This window comes from Chlorocebus sabaeus, chromosome 10, assembly GCF_047675955.1.
Source record: "Chlorocebus sabaeus isolate Y175 chromosome 10, mChlSab1.0.hap1, whole genome shotgun sequence".
Lineage (NCBI taxonomy): Eukaryota > Metazoa > Chordata > Mammalia > Primates > Cercopithecidae > Chlorocebus > Chlorocebus sabaeus.
In genome coordinates this window covers 105,920,444-105,932,503 of record NC_132913.1, presented here as the reverse complement: position 1 = coordinate 105,932,503, position 12,060 = coordinate 105,920,444, and the positions used below count along the sequence as shown (strand labels likewise).

Sequence of the window (12,060 nt, the reverse complement as noted above, 5' to 3'; positions counted from 1 at the left end):
CTTACCCTCAGGTGCCGTTTGCTCTGATGAGTCATATAGATGTGTATAGTCAAATAAATGAAGAGTAAACACAAGCAATGTCAGGAGAGCCAGAAAAGGGATGGAGAGGAGGCGAATATGGTATTTTGGTATTCCAGAGGTTTATCCCTGGAATTTTTTTTTTTTTTTTTTTCCCAGACCGTGTCTTGTTCTGTTGCACAGGCTGGAGTGCAGTGGCACGAACTCAGTTCACTGCAACCTGCAACCTCCACCTCCTTATTTCAAGCGATTCTCCTGCCTCAGCCTCCCAAGTAGCTGAGATTACAGGCATGCGCCACCATGCCCTGCTAACCTTTGTATTTTTAGTAGAGACGGGGTTTTACCATGTTGGCCAAGCTGGTCTCGAACTCCTGACCTCAAGTGATCCACCCTACTCAGCCTCCCAAAGTGCTGGGATTACAGGTGTGAGCCAGCACACCTGGCCTGATCCCTGAATTTTTAACAATGAAAAGATAATAGTGTAGTAGATTGAGATCTTCTTTTTACAAGGGTCAAGTTCACATTAGCCCAAATAAGAATTAGGACTCTTCTTTCCAAGCCTTAGTTTTCCTCTCTATTAAATGGGGAACGTTTCTTTCTTTTTTTTTCTTTTTTTTTTAAAGACAGAGTCTTACTCTGTTCCCCAGGCTAGAAAGCAGTGGCGCACGATCTTGACTCACTGCAACGTCCACCTCCCAGATTCAAGCAATTCTCCTGCCTCAGCCTCCTGAGTAGCTAGGACTACAGGCACCTGGCACCACGCCTGGCTAATTTTTGTATTTTTAGGAGAGATGAGGTTTTGCCTTTTGGCCAGGCTGGTCTCGAACTCCTGGCCTCAAGTGATCCACCCACCTTGACCTCCCAAAGTGCTGGGATTACAGGCATGAGCCACCATGCCTAGCCATTGTTTTTTTGTTTTTGTTTTGTTTTTTGAAACAGCGTCTTGCTCTGTCACACAGGCTGGAGTGCAGTGGCACAGTCTCAGCTCACTCTAGCCTCAACCTCCTGGGCTCAAGCAGTCCTCCCATCTCAGCCTCCCGAGTAGCTGGGACCACAGGTTTGCACTACCATGTTGCCCAGGCAGGTCTGGAACCCCTGAGCTCAAGCATCCACCCGCCTTGGCCTCCCAAAGTGCTGGGATTATAAGCGTGAGCCACCAACCCCAGCCAGGAACATTTCTTAAAGGCAAATTTTCACTTGCTTTTATGAAAATGAAAATAATATTACATATGAAAGTGTACTGAAAACAAATTAGGCAGGCATGGTGGCACACACCTGTAATCCCAGCTGCTCTGGAGGCTGAGGCAGGAGAATCGCTTGAACCCAGGAGGCAGAGGTTGCAGTGAACTGAGATCGTGCCACTGCACTTCAACCTGGGCGATAGTTTTCCATCTCACAAACACAAAACCAAGTATGTTGTTCATTTACCTCCACTTAAACAGTGAATCCAAGCTGCCCACAAAGTAAGCAGATGAGCCCTATAAGGGTATCTGCTCTAGTCTGGGTATATGAGATTTTATTAGGGCCAGGTGTGGTGGCTCATGTCTGTAGTTCCAGCACTTTGGGAGGCCAAGTCAGGCAGATTGCTTGAGTTCAGGAGTTCAAGACTAGCCTGGGCAACATGGTAAAACCCTGTCTCTACCAAAAAAATACAAAAATTAGCCAGGTATGGTGGTGCACATCTATAGTCCCAGTTACTCAGGAGGCTGAGGTGGCAGGATTGCTTGAGCCCAGGTGGCAGAGGTTGCAGTAAGCCAAGATAGTACCATTGTATTCCAGCCTGGGTGAAAGAACAAGACCCTGTCTCAAAAAAAAAAACATTTTATTGCTGTCACAGGACATACAACTCTTCTAGCAAAAGCCTGTCACCCTCAGGAGAAGTCTCCCTCCTGGGCCCTACTTTGCTTTGGATCAAGTTAATAGACTGCCTGCAAGGGAAGTAGGACCCACTCCAGCCCTAATGGATGGAGCAAAGTAGGAATCTAGTTTCCATATACTGCTGTGGCACTTACAAAGGATCTGAGGCAGATTTGAATATTCCCATTTTCAGGTGATGCAGTTAAAGTTTAAGAAAGCCAGGCCGGCGCGTTGGCTCACACCTGTAATCCCAACACTTTGGGAGGCCAAGGCAAGTGGATCACGAGGTCAGGAGTTCGAGACCAGCCTGGCCAACATGGTGAAACCCTGTCTCTACTAAAAATACAAAAATTAGCTGGTGGCAGGCGTGGTGGCAGGCACCTGTAATCCCAGCTGCTCCGGAGGCTGAGGCGGGATAATTGCTTAAACCTGGGATGCAGAGGTTGCACTGAACGAGATGGCCCCACTGCACTCCAGCCTGGGCAACAGAGCAAGACTCTGTCTCAAAAAAAAAAAAAGTCAAGGTCACCTCATTCCAATATATGTTCCACTGCACCATGCTGACTTTCTTCCTTGAGTTTCAGGTATACTGTAAAGCCCTCTTGTCAGCTTTCAACTCCCAGACCTGCAAGGTTAGCTATTAACACTTGCAGCTGGCCACAATTTTACCATTATGGATAGCTTCATCACTCTTGGCTTACAGGTTTGGTTCCCAGTTAAAAGGCAACTTGTTGGCCAGGCGCAGTGGCTCATGCCTGTAATCCCAGCACTTTGGGAGGCCTAGGCGGGTGGATCACCTGAGGTCATGAGTTCGAGACCAGCCTGGCCAACATGGTGAAACCGTGTCTCTACTAAAAATACAAAAAATTAGCAGGCATGGTGGTGGGAACCTGTATTCTCAGCTACTCGGGAGGCTGAGGCAGGAGGTTAGCTTGAACCCGGGAGGCGGAGGCTGCAGTGAGCCAAGATGATGCCATTGCACTCCAGTCTGGGCAACAGAGTGAGACTCTGTCTCAGAAAAAAAGAAAAGACAACTTGTTAATCCTCATCAGTTTTTTATATTCTTCTGTGAATGTGTCAGATTATTTTGTAGGAGGAGGTTTTGCTTAGAGAGTGGGAGGGTAGCAGCAGAAGGTACAACTGAGGTCGGGGGAAGGATTCCAATAGAAGACACTAGGAAGGCCAAAGAACAAATTCAGAACTAAATTTTGCCTAGCTATTTGAGTTGAAAAAATATTTGGATAAACAAGTCATACCAGCTTCTCTCATCCTGTGAATGATCCAGAAGATTAGATAGCACAATTTTACATTTTTACTCTTGGCTAGGAAATCACAACTGGGAGTCACTACCTTTCTAAGCTTTGGGTGTCTTCAGCCATAAGATGAAGGAATTCACTGAAATGACTTTTGTTCCCAGCACTGAGATGATAATGACACTGTTTAAGGCAAGCTAAATACCCTCAAGGCACACTCACTTAAGAGTCCCAAATTAAAGTTGCTATAAAACAGCATCTCCCAGCCTTCATCTCTGCTGCTCTAAGCACCAAGAGGTAGACAGTGTAGAGGCGAGACTTGTGGGCTTCCTTTAATACTTAGGCTGCTCTGCTAAGATGGAGTTGCCCTAGGGAACATTTTATTGACTCCCACAGAGAGCCCTGAATTAAACAGCTTCTTAGTAAACACCTATAGATGGATTTCAACCTCAGGGGGGTCTGATGCTCCAGATTTCTAACCTGTCACTAGATTTGCCTCCCACCCTGGGCATTCTCTCCTTAAGTTTCCTGGAAGCCTTCCCCACTCCCCGAGGCAGGGTAGGGGAGTATTTGGTTTTGGTTTGGGGCTTTTTGTTTTTTGGGGGGGAGGTTGAGACAGGGTCGTGCTCTGTCACCCATTCTGGAGTGTGGTGACAATCACAGATCACCTGCAGCACCAATCTCCTGGGCTCACCCTCCTGGGTAGCTGGGACAACAGGTGCACGCCACCACACCGGGCTAATTTTTGTATTTTTTTGTAGAGACAGTGTCTCACTTTGTTGCCCAGGCTGGTCTCAAACTCCTGGGCTCAAGCAATCTGCCTGCCTTGGCCTCCCAAAGTGCCTGGGATTACAGGCATGAGCCACAGCACTCAGCTCAGTACTTGGTTTTGGAAGAAAGAGGATAAATATAAATGATTTGGGGATCAGTGGATGGGGAAGAGCTGCCATACCCCACATCTGTGTGTAGCACCCTCCCCCCAGGTTCCTCACAGCTGTGGCTGCTATGTCCTAGGTCTTTGCTGTCTCTGGTCCAGCCTGGCTCTTCAGTTTTGTTAGGACTGCTGGACTCTGACCCCTCAGGCTAGATAGCAGGGACTACCCATCCTAGTGGACTTGTATCTTTCCATTGGTCCTATTCCTGAACCTGCAGTCCTGCCAGCTGATTACCAGCCTCACCCATGCCCACATCCGCCTCCCTGTTGTTTACTCATCAGTGCACAAATACTTAGATTACCATCTTGCTCTGCCTGCAGCCAGACCCACCACCCCACTGTTGTCACTGGCTCACCTTGCAAGATTGGAGCAGAGAGAGAGATCTGAAAACCTCTCCTACACTCCCACGTGACACTGAACTCCGCTCTCCCACAAGAATGTATACTACTTCCATGATTTAAAAAATCAGCTGTAGTCGGGCGCGGTGGCTCACACCTGTAATCCCAGTACTTTGGGAGGCCAAGGCGGATGGATCACAAGGTCAGGAGATTGAGACCATCCTGGCTAGTGCAGTGAAACCCCGTCTCTACTAAAAATACAAAAAAATTAGCCGGGCGTGGTGGCGGGCGCCTGTAGTCCCAGCTACTTGGGAGGCTGAGGCAGGAGAATGGCGTGAACCCGGGAGGCAGAGCTTGCAGTGAGCCGAGATTGCGCCACTGAACTCCAGCCTGGGCGACAGAGCGAGACTCCGTCTCAAAAAAAAAAAAAAAAAATCAGCTGTAAGCCGGGCAGGCGCAGTGGCTCATGCTTCTAATCCCAGCACTTTGGAAGGCTAAGGCGGGTGGATCACAAGGTCAAGAGATCGAGCCCATCCTGGCTAACATGGTGAAACCCTGTCTCTACTAAAAATACAAAAATTAGCCGGGCGTAGTGGCAGGCACCTATAATCCCAGCTACTCGGGAGGCTAAGGCAAGAGAATGGCGTGAACCCGGGAGGCGGAACTTGGAATGAGCCGAGATCACGCCACTGCACTCCAACCTGGATGACAGAGCAAGACTCTGTCTCAAAAATAAAGAAAAAAAAATAGTCGGCTGCAGGCCAGATACAGTGGCTCACGCCTGTAATCCCAGCACTTTGGGAAGTTGAGGTGAGTGGATCACCTGAGGTCAGGAGTTTGAGACCAACCTGACCAATCTGGTGAAACCCTGTCTCAACTAAAAATACAAAAACAAATTAGCCGGGTGTGGTGGCGCACGCCTGTAATCCCAGCTACGTGGGAAGTTGAGGCAGGAGAATTGCTTGAACCAGGGAGGCAGAGGTTACAGTGAGCCAAGATCACACCATTGCACTCCATCCTGGGCAACAAGAGTGAAACCCCATCTCAAAAAACAAAACAAAAAAATCAGCCACAGGCCGGGTGCAGCATCTCATGCCTGTAATCCCAGCACTTTGGGAGGCAGAGGCAGGTGGATCACCTGAGGTCAGGAGTTGGAGACCAGCCTAGCCAATATGGTGAAACCCCATCTCTACTAAAAATACAAAAATTAGCCAGGCGTGATGGCATGCGCCTGTAGTCCCAAGCTACTAAGGAGGCTGAGACAGGAGAATTGCTTGAACTCAGGAAGTGGAGGTTACAGTGAACCAAGCTTGTGCCACTGCACTTCAGCCTGGGCAACAGAGACTCTGTCTCAAAAAAAAAAAAAAAAACGCTACAGAAAACTGATTTTTAAAAAAGAATCTAAGCCTTCTTTGCTTCTACCATGATGGGGCTGTCTTGAGTCTGTCCATTTAAAATTAGCAATCCATTTCTGCCCTCCATCAATCCTCTGGTTCAATAACATTGGCTGCCCTCCTTTAGAAATACCTCCTTTATTGGCCAGGCGTGATGGCTCACGCTTGTAATAGCACTTTGGGAGTCCAAGGAGGGCAGATCACCTGAGGTCAGGAGTTTGAGACCAGCCTGGCTAACATGGGGAAACCCTGTCTCGACTAAAAATACTAAAATTAGACAGGCGTGGTGGTGTGTGGCTGTAATCCTACCTACTTGGAGGCTGAGGCAGGAGAATCACTTGAACCTGGGAGGCAGAGGTTGCAGTTAGCCGAGATCACGCCACTGCACTCCAGCCTGGGCGACAGAGCAAGACTCCATCTCAAAAAAAAGAAAGAAAGAAAGAAATACCTCCTTTATGCTGCATGGCATGATGGTAACAGTGGGACTCCAAAGGCCTGGTTCTTGCTCTGGCTTTGCAACTAACTAGTAATGTTAGGCAAGTCACTTCATCTCTCTGGATCTCAGTTTTCTCAGGTGTAGAACAGGAGATAATAACAGCTTTCATTTGTAGAGTACTATGTACCAAGGGCTGGGCTTACCTTGTCATCATAGTGGGATCATCCCAATGTTACAGTGAGGACACATGTGCCTCCTAACCTCCCAGCAACCTCACAGATGAGAGAACCAGGAGAGAACACAGGAATGTGCTCTCTAAGGTAAAAGGCAGAATTGAAATTCTCTGGGAACAAAACACTATTGAGTCGAAACCCTTAACAGACTTTGATGTTCTGAGAGAGAAACTAGATATCTCTCTTCTGTGATCCCTTGATTCATTTGTAAGACTACTTTTTGACTTATATAGAGTATATTATCTCTCCTCTCAATACCCCTAAGCTAGATTGGCAGCCTATTTTGGATCTTCATGAAGTGCGAATGAATATTAGAAATGTGTTCTTAGGCTGGGTGCAGTGGCTCACACCTGTAATTCCAACACTTTGGGAGGCTGAGATGGGAGGATCACTTGAGCCCAGAAAGTTGAGGCTGCAGTAAGCCATGATTGCAACAGCACTTCAGCCTGGGCAACAGAGTGAGACCCTATCTCAAGTTAAAAAAAAGTGTCCAGCCCCAAACTCCATTCCTTACACACACAAAAAAAAGTGTTTTGAACAAGCTCTTCTTGCTGTGCTAACCACAGTTACCGCATGGACCATGTGCTGATGAGTCTTAAATTCATATCTCTGCCCTGGTGTTCCTCTGAATTGCCTGCCCGCTGAACATGTATGTAAACCTCAAAGGATGTAGCTACCACTAAACTAAGCTCAGCCTGATCCAGTTTTCTGTCGTGGAGAATGATGCTATTTTCTCTTCTCTCATACTCTTTATCCAGTAATTACCAAATATCATTGATTTTACCTCCTAAATGTTTCTCTCCACCTCCTCCACCATGACCTATTCTAGATTCCCACCTACCTATCAGCCTGAGAGCAGCTACGCTGTCTCTCCTAACTGGTGTTCCTATGGCTGCTCTTGCCACCTTCCAGGCTTTTGTTCAATGAGCAGCTGTAATTATTATTATTTTTTTGTTTTGTTTTTTGAAACGGAGTTTCACTCTTGTCGTCCAGGCTGGAGTGCAATGGTGAAATCTCAGCTCACTGCAACCTCCACCTCCTGGGTTCAAGTGATTCTCCTGCCTCAGCATCCCAAGTACCTGGGATTATAGGCACAAGCCACCACGCCCGGCTATTTTTGTAATTTTAGTAGAGTTGGGGTTTCGCCATGTTGGCCAGGCTTGTCTCGAACACCTGACCTCCGGTGGTCCGCATGCCTTGGCCTCTCAAAGTGCTGGGATTACAGGCATGAGCCACTGTGCCCAGCCCAGTGTAAGTCTGTCACTCTGCTACTTCAACCATAATGATACTCCCCTTCACTGCCAGGATACATGATACGATCCTTAACTTGGGGTAGAAGGCACTGCCAGTTCAGCCCTGCCTCCCTCCCTGGCTCTGCACACCACAGCCACTCTGGCTATCTTACAGTTTTGCCCCCATTTTTATTCCTTGCCTTTGGGCTTCATGTTAGCTGTCCCTTCTCCAGAACTAACTTACTTTGCCTCAATAATTCCTGTTTATCTTTCAGAAAGAAATCTCTAAATCAGGCTCCTCTTTGTAATACCTTTTTTTCTTTTTCTTTTTTTGAGACAGTCTCAGTTTGTTGCCCAGGGTGGAATGCAGTGGCATGATCTTGGCTCACTGCAACCTCCACCTCCCAGGTTCAAGCAATTCTCATGACTCAGCCTCCCAAGTAGCTGGGATTACAGGTGTACACCACCACACCTGGCTAATCGTTGTAGTTTTAGTAGAGATGGAGTTTCACATATTGGTCAGGCTGGTCTGAAACTCCTGACCTCAGGTGATCCACCCGCCTCAACCTCCCAAAGTGCTGGGATTACAGGCATGAGCCACTGCACCCGGCCCTATTTGTAATACTCTTCACAGCTCCTGTACTTCACTTTCTGGCACTTAACCCTTAAATTAAATAATAGTGTAACCAGGCTTCTCTGATCTCTCTCCTCCTGGGATATAAGCTGGTATGAAGGCAGGATCCCATCTGTCTTGTTCATCCCCAGCACCTAGTCACCTGTAGGGCCAAATCTGGGAGTCAACTATGGTGGTCCAACAAGTGGACTTATTTGTCCTCCTTTGAGGGTCTGACCTACCTCCTTCCTGCTGGGATCCACACCCTCGGGGAGCTCCTCTACAGGCTTGTTCACTAGCTGCTCCAGGGGGAAGATGGGCCGAGGCCCAGAACTGAGGTTGCTGTTAGCATTGAACACGTCCACTTTCGAGCTTGTGACCTCCTAGGAAAGAAAAGGAAACCACTGGTTACTTAGCTGGTGTGCAGCTACCTCCCAGGCTGCCTTTCTCTCTGAAGTCTCTAGGGCACCACCTTCCAAGAAGCCTTCCATGTCCCACCCCACCCTGCCACACATACACTCATAAGAACACAACATAGGCCGGGCGTGGTGGCTCACGCCTGTAATCCCAGCACTTTGGGAGGTTGAGGTGGGTGGATCACTTGAGGTCAGGAATTCAAGACCAGCCTGTCTAACATGGTGAAACCACGTCTCTACTGAAAATATAAAACTTAGCCAGGCATGGTGGTGGGCGCCTGTAATCCCTACTCAGGAGGCTGAAGTAGGAGAATCATTTGAACCTGGGAGGTGGAGGTTGCAGTGAGCTGAGATCATGCCACTGCGCTCCGGCCTGGGCAACAGAGAGAGACTCCTCAAAAAAACAAAAAAAAAACAAAAAACACACACACACACAACATAGAGCTTAGTGGTCTGTTCTGACCAAAGTCCATTGGTGGTAAATGACCCTTTTCTTTAATGATTCATTAACTTTCCCATGGCTTCCCCCAGAGTTTGAGATCTAGCCTGGATATTTGTGACCCTGTCTCTCTTACCTCTTGTGAAATTGTCATCTATAAAGTCACTTAACCTTGACCTATCTATACGTGCCGGTCTGTACTGTCAGTCCACCAAGAAAGGTTTCGTGAGTGCCGTAAGTTTTGACCATCTGTTGATTATACCCCAGTGTGCTTGTGAACTTACTCTTGAATTCTGGACACATTCCTCAGAGTTAGCTCTGTCTTGTTCCCTCTGTAAGCCTGTGAACTTCTCAAAGCAAAGGTTTTGATTTCATATTCCCGTGTCCCAGGCCTAAAGGCTAAATACATTTCCTTTTTTGGGGGGTGGGGGGACTGCGGAGGGGCAGGGGTTTTTTTTGAGACAGGGTCTGACTCTGTTGCCCAGGCTGCAGTGCAGTGGCACAATTTCAGCTCACTGCAACCTCTATCTCCTGGGCTCAAACCAACCTCCCACCTCAGCGTCCTGAGTAGCTGGGACCACAGGCACATACCACCACTCCTGGCTGTTTTTTATTTTTTGTAAAGATGAGGTTTCCCCATGTTACCAAGACTAGTCTCAAACTCCTGGGCTCAAGCAATCCACCCTCCTCGGCCTCCCAAAGTGCTGAGATTACAGGCGTGAGCCGCTGCGCCTGGCCTAAATACATTTCTGTTAACTCACTGAAAGACCAAAGGAGTTGTAGTTATTCTACCTAGAGAAAGGACCCCAAGGGTGATGGTGTGTAGAGACAGCATTCTTTCTCAAAGTGTAGTCCATGGACTAACTACATGAAATTCCTTTTTAAAATAAGATTTAAAAGATGCAGATTCCTAGGTGCCAATTCTTAGTCTATAAACCAGAATATTTGGGAATGGGGCCTTGGAATCTGCATTTTAATATGCTTCCCCCTTACTCCCTGCCCCCAGTTCCCAGACTTTTATGCATGATAAAATCTGAGAACCAGGCCGGGCGTCATGGCTCATGCCTGCAATCCCAGCACTTTGGGAGGCCGAGGCTGGGGCATCACTTGAGGTCAGGAGTTTGAGACCAGCCTGGCCAACATGGTGAAACCTCGTCTCTACTAAAAATATAAAAATTAGCCAGGCATGGCAGCACACACCTGTAATCCCAGCTACTTGGGAGGTTGAGGCATGAGAATCACTTGAACCCGGGAGGTAGAGGTTGCAGTGAGCCGAGATCCTGCCACTGCACTCCAGCCTGGGGGCAGAGTGAAACTGTGTCTCAAAAAAAAAATTGAGAACCATTTCACTAGGAAATTGAGGAAACAAAACCACTAGAGGCACTGGAGTTAAACAGCAAGAAGAATGAGAAGTAGGGAGAAATAGGAGGGAAAGTACAGGACACTGGTGTCTTCTCTGCAGCATTCTTGGCTCCCACAGGTCTGACCACCAGCTGGCCACTGCAAGGCCCAGCCACCCTGCCCCGAACTCACAGCAGTGATCTGGCTCCAGTCCCTAGAGTTGCCAAGCTCCACCTTCAGGTCCTCATAGGATTTGGCGTTCTGCACATAAAGTAAATAACAGATTAGACCTGGATCTCAGCAGAGAAGATGGATGAGAAGCCGTTTTCCCTCAGGAATGGAAAGAAGGCTGGTCTGGGGCCTAGTGGTAAGAAAGGAAAGAGGATACACAGGCTGAGGCTGGAGGAGGGTCCCCGAAAAAGGAGATTAGGTGGTGAGGTTGGGACCAGAGGGGCTGCCAGATCAGAAAAGGGCAGGGCAGGCTATATTTGTCCCAGCTCAGCCTGACTTGGGGATGGGGAGGATCTTTTCCCACCTGCAAGGGCCAGGGCAAGAACCGCAGGCAGTGTGGAGAACCTTGCCTAGGTTATGTAGGCTCTGGGGAATGCAGGGCTCCTGGGGATGGGCGGGGGTCCCCCCAGATCCTAGAAGGGATCCCTGCCACAGAGGAGTGAAGGGACCATGGCTCTCTGAGGAGTCCCATCTCCATATCCTAGAGCACACTTATGCTGAATGAATGAATGAGTGAATGAGGCTGAGAGAGAAGCCAGCACACACTTGAGGTGAGGGAAGGGTGATAACTAAAGTGGACTGAGAAAACCTGGCATCTTGATATGCTGCCTTGAGTAAAAACTAAACTCAGCCCATCTAACTGCAGAATTTAAAAAACAAACCAACAGATTTAAGGAAATTAAGCTTTCTGCTTCCCTAAACCCATGTGTTGTGACAATTTAGAGCACCCAGAGCCACCAGGCCAGGCTTCACTCTACCTTGGCCTTCTTCCTACAGAAAACCTTTGCTGGAGTTCCATCCTGGGGATCTGCCCCTTGCTTCTATGTGGGGCCAGTTTAGGAAACGCCCCGTGGGAGCTTGGCACACCATCCCTCAGGTAAGGACCACATACATGACCCATTTTGCTTAGAATTTAGCACCAGGGGCCGGGCGCGGTGGCTCAAGCCTGTAATCCCAGCACTTTGGGAGGCCGAGACGGGCGGATCACAAGGTCAGGAGATGGAGATCATCCTGGCTAACATGGTGAAACCCCGTCTCTACTAAAAAATTCAAAAAATTAGCCGGGCGAGGTAGCGGGCGCCTGTAGTTCCAGCTACAGGAAGCTGTAGTTCCAGCTACAGGAAGCTGAGGCAGGAGAATGGCGTAAACCCGGGAGGTGGAGCTTGCAGTGAGCTGAGATCACGCCACTGCACCCCAGCCTGGGTGACAGAGCGAGACTCCATCTCAAAAAAAAAAAAGAATTTAGCACCAGGAAGACATTTGTCAATTCTTTAGAACCAGCATGTTTCAGCTGGCACGGAGGATCCACCGTGTTGCTGCAATG

The 12,060-nt window shown here is 48.4% G+C and overlaps 1 protein-coding gene across 1 annotated transcript in view; it reads right to left on the bottom strand.

The window, feature by feature from the left end:
* The window catches only part of VIL1 (villin 1), a 30,792-nt gene that overhangs the window by 3,711 nt on the left and 15,021 nt on the right, over positions 1 to 12,060 (bottom strand). Inside the window, exons 17-18 of the mRNA XM_007966276.3 lie at positions 10,698 to 10,766; positions 8,552 to 8,692 (exon numbers count right to left, since the gene is read on the bottom strand). Of these exons, the coding sequence (XP_007964467.2) occupies positions 8,552 to 8,692; positions 10,698 to 10,766 (210 nt within the window). The remainder of the gene's footprint in view (positions 1 to 8,551; positions 8,693 to 10,697; positions 10,767 to 12,060) is intronic.